The sequence below is a fragment of the Phragmites australis genome, chromosome 10 (assembly GCF_958298935.1).
Source record: "Phragmites australis chromosome 10, lpPhrAust1.1, whole genome shotgun sequence".
Classification (NCBI taxonomy): domain Eukaryota; kingdom Viridiplantae; phylum Streptophyta; class Magnoliopsida; order Poales; family Poaceae; genus Phragmites; species Phragmites australis.
The window spans coordinates 9571451-9586701 of record NC_084930.1 but is presented as its reverse complement, the minus strand read 5'-3'; the positions used below and the strand labels follow the sequence as shown (position 1 = coordinate 9586701).

Below are 15251 nucleotides of genomic sequence, written 5' to 3'. Positions count from 1 at the left end.
GTATCATTCTAATCGGGAACTTGAGTCGTACTCAATGATGCGATCGATCAAAACATTTTGTCTTTGCTGACCAAGCCTCTGATCCGTCGAAATCGCATTTCACATACTAGTGGGGGGGCTTGATGATGAGTAGTATAGAACTACCATATCTGGATACCTAGGGTTTTTCTGTTATTCTCGGGGTATATCTCTATCCCCAAAAAAGGAATCCCTTGACGCATAGAAACTACCCGCAAATACCCATGATATCTCATAAACAAAGAAGTTTATCTCTAAGAATAAGAAGGAAGGACTCCATAGCCAGGGGATCCTACGGAGGACAAGTCCATATAAGCCATTAGAAGTCAATACATCTTCATTAACGCCATTCAAGCCTGCAGAAACTCTGCACCTTTGAGCCCTCTGCAAGTTAGATTTGTATTAGCTTCTTTCCTCGACTACATACAAGGGAGTCATCCGACAAGGTTTCGATCTATCTAGACTAGCCAAAGCATCTCCTTGTACTCAGTCCCAGAGATTAATACAAGACCAATGGGATGTATAGCTATTATCCTAAGGGATGCCTGAACTTGTATAAAATTGCGTGTGCATTGTGTGATTCGTCTACTCGAAGCATCCCCTATTATTTCTATAAGTTTGTAAGTTCAGCGGTTCACCATGTGTCAACACCATACAAAGTTGGACCCCGTTCCTCCATCCAAAATATATTCAATCTCCTATTATTTATCTTCCATACCTAGACGCCCAATTTTCCTTTCATACATTCCAAAGATACATCCAATCTCTTATTATTTGTCTTTCATACCTAGATGTTCAATATTTGCATTCCATACATTTACCGCCGGGTTTCTCCAGAAAGTGTGTCGCCTCGCGCACTTTGCCTACAACGCTAGGTTTCTCCAGTGGATGTACCGCATCCCGCACTTCGCCTACAACGCCGGCTTTTTGGAGAGGGTGCATCGCTGCCCGCATGTCGTGTCCACCACCCTCTACCATGGATGTCGTCTCTGTCATACTATCTTTATACCAAGATACTATGCAAGAATTATTTTCATCCCTTTATAAATCGATCACCATCTTGATCCTCCTTACAACGTCAGGGGGCGGGGGGAAACGGACGGCTGGGGTGTGGGAAGTGTGGCCGCTAGAGTAGGGATAGACTGTGCTGGCTATGTGGGGGAAGGAATCCTAAGGAGTGAGGAGTGTGGTCGATGTGTCGAGAACAAGAACCCTAAGGTGTAAGTTTGTTAGTTTATATATTAAAAATAATTTAAGCATATGTGTCATATGTCCATATTTATCTACCTGTTAGGTTTACATCAAATCCGCACCCAGACCCATAGGTAAAGAATGTATCCTAAATCTAGTATCAAATTTGTAAACCGGTTTAACCTAGAATTCTTTGCAATTAAACCTACTATTCCTGACCATTGACGATATTTTGATAAAAAAATTGATTACATGTGGAGACCATAGACTGTTTCAAATTTTGGCTTGGCGAGGAACAAAACATTACTTCTTATCCCAATTTTGACACTGCCCCAGATTTCACCATTGCGAATATTTGGACAAACTTACTGGGCATACAACCAAACAACCCATTGCCAACATTATTAACATAAGAAATAAACTTAGTACTATTCAAATTTGTCCTTATTTGAGCTCCCATAGGGACAAGGATGGGAGAAACACAGACAGTGCCCCATATGCTTAGAATGTAGGTGCTGCTATATACAGCCTATTTGTACAATTTCGTAATAACTAGGAGATCAAATGTCTGAAATCACTTAGGCGGTGGTTCACTTAGGAATCGAAGGGCCCGAAACACTTTGTTGTAACAAAGTTGTACAAATATTTGTACGTGGATTATTTTCGAGGAATGTAGATGCGGAAACATCCGGCGAAGAATTGGCCATGCTTCCATTCCCAAATTAATTACTGTCCAGTCGCAGTAGTATGAATGTTATTCAACTCCTACCACATATATATTCTAAACAACCTAATAGAATAATTGCAATGCATTATTTAATCTGCAATCTTCCCTGAGGTAAATTCAGAAGTTTTTAAAGTCGAGTGGCAGATATTCATCTTTGCGCCGAGTTTTGGCGTAGGAGCTACATTTCGATTCATCCCAAGTTACAAGTGCTTATTAAATAGGATTATAAAATAGCGATGGGTTGACCTATGATTTCCCGTTTGTAGTGATCATCAACGTGCAAGGATAACTTTTTTTTTTGCGGGCAGATCCAAGAGCTTTATTAATAACGAGCAGGATTACATTCCCTGGTAGTTACTACCTCCTTAAGCCAATCTGGAGTACAACTAAGCCAAGAACAAACAGGATTATTCAGCGAGGGCATCCTCGCACAACGGTGGTTCATAAGCAGATCTCGTGGCCGTTTCTCATTGACTCATGTGTTTACAGTTAGAGCGCCCTCGATAATACGCATTAGCACAGTTGTTTTAGTCTACAGTAAAAACACACTCCAACCGATATTTTAAAAATTTATCTCTTATAATATTATTACAACATCTCCTAACATTATTACAGTATCCACTATTTTTTTTATCTTCCACAGCTACTATATTTCCTACCTTCTATTACTCTACTCTTTCGTTCGGACCCACAAACATACTCAGAAAACAGTAATGCGGATCCTCAAATTCATCGGCAAAGAAGCCGCTCCTGTCCTAGAAAAAAACGTTGCCATATCGATATACCTCAGGATACCGTCTCTGTTAGACTGCTGTTCAGATGACGTCGATCGGCAAAATCACATGAACAAAGATACAGGTTGTTTTTTGATCTCCGTTGAAGATGGCCTAACCATTACTATCACTCGAGATATAACCATTAATCGAACTGCACATGCCAACGGAGTGGTGGATGTACGACTCTGCCCATCTGAATTCAATTCATAATGCCCATCTTATATACACAAGTATTTTTTTAGTAGTAAAATCGTGTTGAGAACTTAACATGTTTGGACCATAACGTTAGTAGCAAGTATCAGGAAACACAATAACAAGCACGGCTGAAAACATACATATTTGTTTTGAGAGCAGAAAACATAAATATCTCATCTGGTACAATTTAGATTCCATTTATTTGATTCTATATATACTTTTGGTTAGCTTATCCGAGAACTTGCTCCATCAAACACATCTGTAAACAACACTATATCAAATAACTCATCCGACGCATAAAGATGTAGGCTCTTTTGGAAAGAAGGAGCTCCACTGAATATATTCAGTTAAATTCACGAAAAATCCGGCGTTGCAAGTGGGGCTTTAAAGATAAAAACTCCCGTCTAGTCTGCCTAATGCGATTGAATTTGATATGATCTTCGCCATTCCCGACGCATAACGAACACATGCGTCTCTCACCAAACCCACTCGAACTCTTGGCGTCTTTACAGCCAGATCTTTAGTCGTCGTCGTGCCGGGCGGTTGCTGACAAATTGCGCCAGTGCCTGGACTGGATCGATCCGCCGGGGAATCAAAAACCTGAAGCCGGGTTGAGTAGTTGGACCCCCAGCATTGCGCTGCTGCAGCCTTGGTTTTTGGGCAAAGGTGACAGAGAAAAGAGGAGCAGCAGCAGTGTACTCGATCGATTGACTCGTCGCATGGAAGCAAGGTGCACTGCACTCCATGCGCGTGAGTAGACCGACGAGGTGAGCCGCGGGGCTTGCAGCTGCAGCTGCCGGTGTGGCGTTCTAGGGCGTGTTTGGATGGTCTGCTTCTGCTCCTCTCGTGCGTATAAACTCCGGGAGTCAAACGTTTGGTTGTGACGATGGCGGAGGGCCTTTGCATCCACTCGTGCGTTTGGCTCCGCTTGTCAGCTGCAGTGAAGCCTCCCATACAACTTTAAATTCAATCTATCAAATATAAATTTAAATATTTAACAAAACACTTTTATTTTCTAAAATACAGTTATTCTGATTTACTTTTACTCATTTAAAATATACGATACAACTATACTAAACACCGTACAAATAACTAAATACACCTCTAACCGCTCTGAGTGAGCCTCGATCTCTTTCTCGCTGCGGTTTCCTCGGATCTTGGATGAATTTCACTGGTGCCGCCTCACGAATCCTCGTCCTCTGCGAACTGACTGAGAACCCGTACGAATGAAGTAACGAACCTACCGAGCAACTTTCATCCTTGTCGTTCCAAGACACGCATTTCGGTTCTAGTTTTGCAGATTTTCGCATCAAAACCAGGGAAAAGTCGTCCGGCCAGATACGCGGCCTTGTATTCCGCGCCGTCCTTGGAGCCTACTGCGTGGCACCACTACGCTCTCCATTTTCCAATTCCTACAACTGCACTGTATGCTCTTTTTACAATATCATAAAAAGTAATATTCCAGGGTAATATGTTAATATAATTTCCATATACCCTACCGGCAATTTTTTCCCATATATCCAATCTCCGGGCGCGTTTGAATCTCTTACCGCCACTTGCCTTACCTAGCTGGACAAGAAATCGAAAGTTTGATTATCTTACTTGTTCTTCCGATACCTATGCTTTTCAGGATTTACTGCATTAACCTGAACAAGGCAAAACCACTCTCCGACAACAAGACTGCCCTTCCCGAGCGAGGAGGGGCAAGCCAACCAAATCATACATTTTCGCTTACCCCTAGCCCTAGCTATCACCTTATCCACGTAGAGCTTGTTGAGAAAACACTGCTACCAGGTGTAGTCCAAAGATTTTTTAAGAAAATAATTGCACAAATAAGACATAATATATGGGAAAAACTTTCTCTTCTTTATTCATCTATTATTTACAATAAGGAGTTCTGCCCCGTATATATAATGTCCAAAACTCCTAAGAGATAGAATCGAATCTTTTAAGACATTGAGACGGATCCATATTCGGTTGTAAAACTCTAGTTTTCTTAACACTCTTACTTGTACACTTCTCGCAACATGCATATGTCTCATTAAAACTCCCAAAAAATCCAGTGAGAAAATTGAGAGAAAGAGTACATAGCTCGCGACATAGTCATACGAATTGCCTCATTAAAAACCTTATCATGAGAAATTTTAATAAAACTTATTTAAGGGAAAACGAGTTCAATCCTCCTAAAATACTTCACATAATCTTCATGATTAACTTTGGGTACTTAATCTTCTTGACTAAGGTTTAATTCTTCGTATCGGTATTATGTGAAAATTCTCTCTCTGAAATGTGCAACTCTCTAAGCCTCATCATTCCAATGCCACTGACACATCTTTCAAAACTAGATGCAGAGAGAGACTTAGTGAATAAATATGCAAGATTTTCACATGATTTGGTACGCATCAACTTTATTTCATTCATTCTATACAATTCATGAGCATAAAATAATTTGAGGTTGATATGCTTCGTTAAGTTGCTTTTCACATATCCTGATTGCACTTGTGCAACACATGCTACATTATCTTTATGGATAATGGTGGAGGTGTTAATAGTGTTCAAACCACATAACTGCTGGATATGATTGATCACTATTCTAAGCCATGCACATTCCCGTGCGGCTTCATATAAAGCTATTATTTTCAAGTGGTTCGTCGAAATAAATACAAGACTGCTGGTCATTGCCATATACTCGTCCTTCAAAGTAGCGGAGAGATGGTGGTGAAGAGAATAAAGTGCCTGATCTTTCTTATCCTTTGTGGGAACCATTGCATTACTTGTTCCAAGGTCAATAGCAGCGCGGAGCCTTTTCGCCCCAAGTACAACCCGGAAATCCGACGTCCAAGTGAGATAGTTGCAATCATCTGCACTCAGCTCAACGAACTCCTTATTCATGATGCCAGCCATCTTCATATTTAAATGATGCAAGCATTACTATTAGTAAGATTGCATCGTGTTGCTAAATAAGATTGATGCAATCTTTTTTATATTTTCGATGCTATTATATGAATATTACTAAATTTAAATACATAATAGGCAATTTGAAAAGTAACAATAACATAGAAACAAATACTGTATAATTGTGAAAACAGATGCAAAATTCAAATTCTGGAAGTGCTTCTATGCAAAAATAGAGGCTCTAGATAATTTTAAAAATAACTAGAGGCCTAAATGCAAAAATATAGAGGCTGCGCTCAATTAAAAGAAAACTAGGGGGCTAAAAGTAAAATTTTAAAATTTTCTTTATCCATTTTTTTCTTTTTTCTTATTTCCACCAGTTTTATTTTTTATTGGGCCCGCCTGCTAGTTTGGACCAATTCGACCCATTTGGCCCGCTCGCCACACATATATTGGGCGGCTAGGGTTTGAAAACCCTAACCGCTTCCCAATTGGAATGAGCAATGGCTGGTGGTGTACAATGCCCGTGCGAGGGTAGCGCTGGCATGGCTCACGGAGACCTGTGGTGGCTGGTGTCGGCACAACTCTGGGTGGTGACGTGGCGCTCCGACAGAGCTGCCACGGCTCGTGCTTTCGGCGGCTTCGGGCGAACGGTGAGCAAGGCGGCCAGCTTCGAGCGGCATGCAGTGGTCGGAGTGGAGGCGAGCAGCAACGCTGGCGACGGTGGGCCACTAGCTTCGAGCGACGCGCTGCTCGGCAGGTCAAGTGTCGACGTGGCGTTCATCGGCTGGCGCACGACGTGGATGCGCTTCCGATGCAGCCAAGGGACGACGGCGGGCACCTCAGCGGCTCGACATCTGGTGGCTACATGCAGCGGTGCTGCTTCAGGCGGCTCGACATCGGGTGGCGATGCACGGCGATGCGGCGGCGTAGAGGCAGTAGCGCCGGTGGCCGATGGCGTGTTGGTGGCTGCAGGCCCCACCAGTTCTACGCCATGTTCATTGTGATGCTATTCATGATACTGTTCATGCGATTCAGAGATATGTTTTGACACAAAAAATGTAGCAGCAATAAAAAAAACATACCAGACCGATCTCGTACCATTCAATTCTTGCGAACAGATTCGTGTCGTGTAAGGTATATAGGCTAGGCCATGATCTGTCCGCTTGATGACGATGACGATGCAATGCAGATTGGTCACAAGCAGAGTCTTTTCACTAACTTGATCTTTGATAGAGTTTCGTGCTAATAATGTGTTGAAAAACCACTTCTACCGGATGTAATCTAAAAATCACTCAAGAAAATAATTATACAAATAAGATATAATGTAGAAGAAAAACTTTTCCTTTATTATACATCTGTTATTTACAATAAACAAATTTATTTTATTATATATATATATATATATATATATATATATATATATATATATATATATAGTACCAAAACCACTAAATAATAAAATTGAATCTTTTAGGAAAACCAGACGGAGTCGTTCAGTCGTAAAGCTCAGATATCTTAACAAGGGCAAAAATCCAAAATTAGACAATATACGCGATCGTATTTGCCGAAATAGACAACATGTTAGCGTATTTATAATTTTAGCATCCGTATTCGGTACACCGTGTGCCTAATATGACACTGTAGCCCATATTCGGCACACCGTACTACGAAAATAAATAGTACCTCGCATGAACAGTAACATCAGTGCTTTTGAATTTTATTTTCCCCTTTTTCAAAACGGTGATCTTCTGTTACTCCAAAAATGTTAAATTTTTTTTACATGTTCCATAATCCATGTGCAACCCATTTTAATTAGATTCACCAAAAAATCCTTTGTATATTTAAAACTAAAATTCTCCAAAAAAGACTACTTTTATAACTTGTAATAATTTTTAGTGTCTCAAATAAATTCCCAAAAATCTAAACAAATTAACTAATATTATTCTTATGTGATGGAATAATTTCTAAAATTATTTTCATCCCTACTTTATATGATTAAAAAGTGAGTTCCTTTTTAATGCTTCATTTATATGCATTTTTATCATTTCATGTAAATGAAGCATTACAAAGGAATTTACTTTTTCATCATATAAACTAGGTATGAAAATAATTTTAGAAATTAGTCCATCACATAAGAAGAATATTAGTGAATTGTTCTAGATTGTTTGGAATTTATTTGAGACACTAAGAATTATTACAAGTTATAAAAGTAATCTTTTTTAGAGAATTTTAGTTTTAAATATACAAAGGATTTTTCGGTGAATCTAATTAAAATAGGTTGCACATGGATTATGAAATATGTAAAAAAAGTTTTAACATTTTTGGAGTAACAGAAGACCACCGTTTTGAAAAAGAGGGAAAATGAAATTTAAACATACTGGTGCTACTGTTCATGCGCGGTACTGTTCATTTCGGAGTAAGGTGTACCGAAAATGTCATTGTAGCCCTTTTTCGGTACACCGTGTACCGAATACGTTGCTACAGTACTATTTTTGGCATACCGTGTGCCGAATATAGGCTCATATTCGGCACACGGTGTGCCGAATACGGTTGTTAAAATTGTAAATACACTGATATGTTGTCTATTTCAGTAAATACGGTAACGTATGTTGTCTAATTTTGAATTTTTGCCCTTAACAAGCTGTCCTACGTGCAGTTAACTCCAGCCCGTGCAGCACGCAGGCCAATTTAATTCCCCGTACAATCAATGCAACAGCCACCTGGCCCCGACATATGGGCCCAGCGTGTGTCCTCGACCCCAGGATCCAGTGACACGCACATGCCATGCTTCGCGCGATATCGCGTTTAGGCCAACTCCATTAGCTACTTAAAATTTCATCTTAAAATATTATTATAGTATCTCCTATCACTATTACAGTCTCACTCATTCCATCCATATCCAGTAGACACTCTATATCTCATCTCCTATCTTCTCTCTCCTATATTAAATTCTTTTTTCTTCAATCGACATCCCCTCGTCTTCTCTCTTCGTTCAACCCCGTCGCCTCCCCCTCCAACACTAGCCCTCCCGTCTGCGCCTCCCTCTCTAGCGCCCCCTCCCTCGTCGGACCATGCTGCCTCCCTCTCCAGCGCTCCTTCTCCTCCCTTGCCGCCTAGCCTCCCCCTCCACTCCTTCGCTAGGCCTCCCCTTTGGGTCGCAACAGCGGCACGAAGGGTAGATCTCGTTAGGCTAACGGAAGGAGGCGAGGAGGAGCGCGTAGGGCACCGAAGATCGGATCCATTGCCCGTCACCAAGGACACGAAGGTGCGATCCACCACCCGCCGTGCAGTGTCCCGAGTTGGCGTGGTGGTAAATCGAAACGAGGATCGTATCCTCCGCCTCCACTGAGGTGGTCGCCCCCGCTCGACTCGCTCCGCCGCCACGAGGTCTCCGTCGAGAGCTCCGTCTTCTGTTGGCGTCGAATCCCGTTTGTCGTAGCCCGTTGCCCGCCATCGAGGACATGGAGGTTTGATCCACCGTTGTACTGTGCTCCAGGCCACCTGCGACAATGGGCCCTCTCCGACCACCTCAACCCGCTGGATCTGGTCCCTCCTCGAGTTAGCGGGAGCGGCGGTCGTTGGGTGCCAGGCGAGTGTGAACAGTGAAGCGGTCGAACTCGCCGTCTGTAAATTTGCAGTGCTATTTTCTCTCTCCGTATCACTGTATCACTCGAAAAGAACTCTGCTGGAGACGTTTGCCAACCTCCCCGATCGGCAAAAATCGTTACAGTATCCACTGTATCAGTGGATACAACTCTTGCTAGAGATGGTTTTAGATCATCTCCAACCATATTCCCTTCATTTCGTTCTCTTCCCGATTCCCTTCTCCGTTCCTATTCTCTTTATTTTCTTTCATTTTGAACTGTTTCCCTTCGAGAGGAATCGCGAAAGGAAAGGAGAGAGAATCCCGTTCTGAAATAAATGATCTGAAAATCCCGTTATAAAGAGAACCGTGAAAAAAAACTGTTAAAACATTAAAAAAAAATTCTTTCACAACAAAATTTTTATCCTGAAAAAAAACTGTTGAACGTAGCCTTAGCCTACCTGGGATCCGCGCCGCCGTAGCCCCACCCTGCGATGTGTCCGGGGGCTCAGTACGCCACGCCACGCGTCAACACTGACACATGTGCCAGCCATATATGCGGCCCCACATGTCAGGGAGGCCTAGTCCAACTCCGGGGGCAGATTAGTCCTGGTGTCAGTGCTAGTGTCCCCACTTCAAGTTCGGCTGGGAAGCACTCGCATCGCACTCGTCGTCGATCGCCATTGGCCAGGCCTCCCACGCCTTCCTTCCTCACCCCCACCTCTCTCTCTCTCTCTCTCTCTCTCTCTCTCTCTCCGCCATTGTACCATCCCTTCCCGGTTTCTCAGTCGTGAGGCCGTCACGACGCAATGGCACTCTGTTCTTCGTCTTCTTCTCGCAGGCCGACCACTCTGCTCCTCCTGCTACTCCTCTGCACGAGCATTGTGAACGTCGTGTCCGCCCAGCCGCTGGCATCCTCGCAGGCGAAGGCGCTCCTCCGTGTGCGCCGCCTGCTGGGTTACCCGCCCGTGCTCGACGCGCTGCGCGCGGCGCCGGACCCCTGCGCGCTCCCGCCCACGCCGGCCCTCACCGTCGCCTGCGCAGGCGGGCATGTCACGGCGCTCTCCGTCCTCGGGGACCGCGAGCCCGACGCGGCGTGGCGCGCCGCGCTCCCGTCCAGCTTCTCCTCCGAGGCGCTCTTCACCACGCTCACCAGGCTCCCGGCGCTGGCGCGCCTCTCGCTCGTCAGGCTCGGCGTCTGGGGCCCGCTCCCGGGACCCAAGCTCCGACGACTTCAGGCGCTGCAGCAGCTCAACCTCAGCTCCAACTACCTCTACGGCGCCGTCCCGAGCGAGCTCTCCCGCTTGTATTCTCTGCAGAGCCTCGTGCTGTCCAAGAACTGGTTCAACGGCACCGTGCCGTCCCTGTCCGGGCTCCAGTTTCTGGAGGAGCTGGACTTGGCGCACAACAGGCTGGGGCCGGCATTCCCGGAGGTGGGGAAGGCGGTGGAGCGATTGGTATTGGCGGACAACAACTTCACCGGGAGGATTCCGGCGGGAGTGACCTCGCTGGGGCAGCTCCAATTCTTGGACGTGTCAGGTAACCGGCTCCAGGGGTGGATCCCCTCCTCCATCTTCGCGCTCCCGGCGCTGCGTTACATCAACTTGTCCCGCAATAAGCTAGCCGGGCAGCTGCCGACGAGCACGGCGTGCGCGGAGGCGCTGGTGTTCGTGGACGTTTCGGCTAACCTTCTCACCGGGGAGTCCCCAGCGTGCATGCGCGGCAGCTCGTCCGCGCGCACGGTTCTTGTCGAGGGCAATTGCTTCACCGACGCGAAGCAGCAGCGGCCGAGCACGTACTGCAGCCCTGGGGCGCTGGCCGCCGTGCTGCCGCCGCCGCAGGGGAACGGAGGGGGAGGGCACGGGAGGGGCAAGGGCGGTGTGGTGGCTATGGTTCTTGGCATTGCCGGCGGCGTTGTGGCTAGCGCATTGCTGATTGCGCTGCTGTTAGTGGTGGCGCTGACGCAAGCGAGGAGGAGGCATCCGGAGGTGAGCGTCTTGCCAAAGTCGCCGGCCGCACCATCGGCAAGGAAGGGGGATGGCGGAAAGGCTCATGCTAAAACGACCGAGAGGATAATTACTCCTGCTGATAAGAGTAAGAGGATAAATTCAGTTGCTTGCATAGTTGCATTGGTCGATGTATTTCATTTTTGTTGTGTTCTTCAGTTTTCAGTGAGGTTCTTAGCCTTAGTTCATTCAAGATTATGGGCAAGTAATTACAAATGCATGAGTGATCTATGATTAGTGGTACAAAGAGGAAATATAGAATTGAAATACTAGTAGCTTTGAACATCTATTGGTACATCTATTGGTTTCATACTCTCATCTTTTATTTTGTGAATAAAGTCTACTCAATTTAGTCAAACAATTGGGAGCTTTGCTTGAGGGAGTGTGGGTCTAACTTGAACTCTGAGCTTTTGAAACATGGGGTGAATCTTTATTCCTTACTTGAAAGAAGACTTTGAAAGGCTTCAAAGTCAATCAACCCTTTAAAGAAAACAAAAACAATGAGCTATGCTCTAGTGATCAGTAAATTTGATCTAGCAAGATAAATATTTTGGAGGTTTCGTTTGTCATTCTTATACGGTCTCCATTTTCACAGGGCATGCATCACAAGCTGCAAGGGTGAATACTCTGGAAGTACCAGCGTACCGCGTGTATACACTGGAGGAGCTCCAAGAAGCAACCGACAACTTTAGTTCGTCCAAGTTTATCAAGAGTAGTCCTCTTGCACAGGTATGCAATTTTGAGATTCTTTAAAGCTTCAATACCGGGATGGTAGACAATAAATATACAGATAAATGTTCCACTGTTCGTATTACCTCCTCCGTAGAATGGTTCTGCACTTCAGAAGTGTGGTAGACAGATAATGTAATGCACATTTTTTTTTGGTTTGTGCATTACTCTTAATATTTTTTTCTTTTTATTTCTGGTAGCGTACTAGGCTAGGAACTTGTCAAATGGTCCACAGTAGCATCTCCATTCATGGTAGAGTACAACTGTGTCCTGCCAATTATTGTCATGTTTGGCACTTAGGCCACTTTATACAATTGATAAACAAAGGCTTTGGGTGGTTAAAAAACATCTCTTCATAAATTTAGCAAGCCTGCTATTGGAGACTTCAAAATTTTAACTAACAGTACAACACACATCTAACTGGGAGCAAACTGATGATAATATTTCTGTTTTCTGATATTACAGGAATTTATCAGTGTCTAACTGAACTTAAGGCTCAAATTCAGTTGCATCTATTATTTTGGTTAGACACCTACTTTCCCACAATATCTTCAGGATTGCAGCCTTAGTGAATTATTGCTGTTTTGTCCATTTTATTCTGGGTATTATGCATATTTTCTCATCAATTAATGTTGGCATTACGTCACACCCTTACAATCAGTACGTACAGCTTCATGCTAGAAAATTTTGTGAAGACTAATTTTTTTTTTTCCTTTTATGTGCCTCATCCTCATAGCATTACAACGGTCAACTTCAAGATGGTTCAAGAATCTTGGTTCGATGTCTGAGACTAAAGCCGAAGTATTCTCCCCAGAGCCTTGTCCAATATACAGAGATAATTTCTAAACTTCGCCACCGTCATTTGGCCAGCATCATTGGTCATTGCATTGTCAATGACCAGGAGAATCCTAATATTGCCAGCTCATTATACCTCATTTCTGAATGTGTGTCAAATGGATCTCTAAGAAGTCATCTTACTGGTAAGTACAGTGAACGACATCATGGATGCATTTATATAACTGAATACCTGCAAGACACCCAACTTACGGTTCGAGCGGCTTTACAGAGTGGAGAAAACGTGAAATGCTGAAGTGGCCGCAACGAGTTTCTGCTGCCATTGGTGTTGCACGAGGGATTCAGTTTTTGCACAATGTAACTGCTCCAGGCATCGTACAGAACGATCTCAACATAGAAAAAATCCTACTGGACAAGACTCTCACATCGAAGATCAATGAGTTTAGTCTTCCAATGATATCAACTAGCAAGAATGGCAAGGTGAGTTCAAATGACTGGTGAAATCCTCATTTGCCTACCTGACAACTAAATTTTAACCTTTCATATCTTTCAGGTCTTCTTAGAGACTCCATTTGCTGTTCATGAAGATAATGATACTGGCAGGTACGATGCCCTTGTTACCTAGTGATTGGGTGTTAGGTTACCAATCAGTTTTCAAAGCGAATGAGGATTTGATTAGTACAATCTTAATGAGATAATGTTCTCTCTGCTACCCAGTGCTCATAATGTGGAACGAGGAGACAAGCAAGACATCTACCAGTTTGGCCTGATTCTCCTGGAAGTCATCACAGGCAAACCAACAGAGTCACAAAGTCAACTGGAGTCCCTAAAAATTCTGGTTAATCCCAAGCTCCATTTTCACATTACAACAATGAGTTTGTACTTCTCAACAGGATTACTATAATAAGTTTGCTTGCTTGTGATGATTCACAGCTAAGCGAGGTCTTGACTGAAGACCCGGAGAGGTTGAAAGACATAGCTGACCCCGCGATCCGTGGTACTTTCGCAGTGGACTCTCTGACCACTGTCGCCGAGATAGCCCTCAACTGCACGGCTAGCGACCTGAGCTGCCGGCCTTCCATCGACGACGTCCTCTGGAACCTGCAGTACTCCATGCAGGTGCAGGACGGGTGGGCGAGCAGTGAAAGCTTAAGCTTGAGCATCAAATCGCAGGGCTGAAGAGAAGTACATAACCAGAGCGGTGCAATGCTTTTGTTTCGATCCAGTGGTAATTATGAAGTTATGTGCACCATCAGTCTGCCTCTGGTTTTCATTTGGTTTTTGTTCAGGAAGAGAGATCATTGATGTTCTCTATGTATAGAAGTGGTCTTTTTCAGATTTTTGTTTCTGGTAGTTGTAAAACTGAGGCTCTATTAATCAACGTTGCCACGAGGTTATGTGTTCATCAAGTGACAAGACATGACCTAGCATGATGCAGCACAAGTAGTTAACCTGGGAATTACAGAGTGAATTCCTTATAAAAGACCCCTTAGTTTCGATGCCTGGAAGTCGAAACTAAGGGGTCTGTTAATCATCGTTGCCATGAGGTTATGTGCTCATCGTTGCATTTTTTTTTAAAATCTTGTTTGCATCTTTATTGTTTGGGCCTCTCCTAATACGCAACAACTGAAAGAGGTAAAAACGGTAGCTGAACTGGCATTTTCATTGATTGGGCCTCTCCAAATAACCTTTTTTTTTATTGTTTGAGCATGTTATGTATATGTGAGGTATGGATAGGCCTGGTAATGGGTCAAGGACCACGCCTAACCCCGCCCCAGCCCCCTAATTTTTTAAGTGGAGCCCAATCCTTATACAACCTATCACTATTTGCTTGGATCCTTGAGAGAATAATTGTGAAAGAAGATATAAGAGTAGAGAAAAAATTGTCTATTTTTTATTCATCTGTATATTACAATGAAAGTTTGCGTCTTGTATATATAGTGTTAAAAATCCATAAGAGATAGAATCGAATCTTCCAAAAGATCCAGACGGGTCCACATTCAGTTGTAAAACTCTAGGTTTTCTAACACTACTCCTTAGTCATTTCTCGTGAAATGTATATGTTTCATCAAAACTCCACAAAAACACAATGAAAAAAATTAGGAGAAAGAGTACATAACTCGTGACATGGTCATATGAATTACCTCATTAAACCTTAATATGAGAAACTTCAGGAAAACTCATCTAAGAAAAAAAGAGTACAATCCACCCAAAATATTTCATATAATCTTCATGATTAACTTTGGGTGCTTAATCTTCTTGACTAAGATTTAATTCTTTATATCGATATTATGTGAAAATTCTCCTATGAAATGTGCAACTCTCTAAGCCTC

The 15251-nt window shown here is 43.5% G+C and overlaps 1 protein-coding gene across 1 annotated transcript; it reads left to right on the top strand.

Annotated features, from left to right (window-relative positions):
• The first annotated feature begins 10022 nt into the window (after positions 1-10022).
• LOC133883660 (probable LRR receptor-like serine/threonine-protein kinase At1g14390) lies at positions 10023-14323 on the top strand. Its single transcript, XM_062323031.1, has 7 exons — positions 10023-11482; positions 11990-12123; positions 12860-13103; positions 13190-13398; positions 13472-13521; positions 13636-13756; positions 13852-14323. Exons 1-7 carry the CDS (start codon positions 10198-10200, stop codon positions 14095-14097), a joined length of 2289 nt encoding a protein of 762 aa, XP_062179015.1. The 5' UTR covers positions 10023-10197; the 3' UTR covers positions 14098-14323.
• The last annotated feature ends 928 nt before the right edge of the window (positions 14324-15251 follow it).

Bases quoted from the DNA above. Each gene is read 5' to 3' on its own strand.
- LOC133883660 (XM_062323031.1), top strand. From the start codon at position 10,198: ATGGCACTCTGTTCTTCGTCTTCTTCTCGCAGGCCGACCACTCTGCTC. The intron at 13,104-13,189 runs GTAAGTACAGTG...GCGGCTTTACAG, and splicing joins TCTAAGAAGTCATCTTACTG to AGTGGAGAAAACGTGAAATG. The intron at 13,757-13,851 runs GTTAATCCCAAG...GATGATTCACAG, and splicing joins TGGAGTCCCTAAAAATTCTG to CTAAGCGAGGTCTTGACTGA.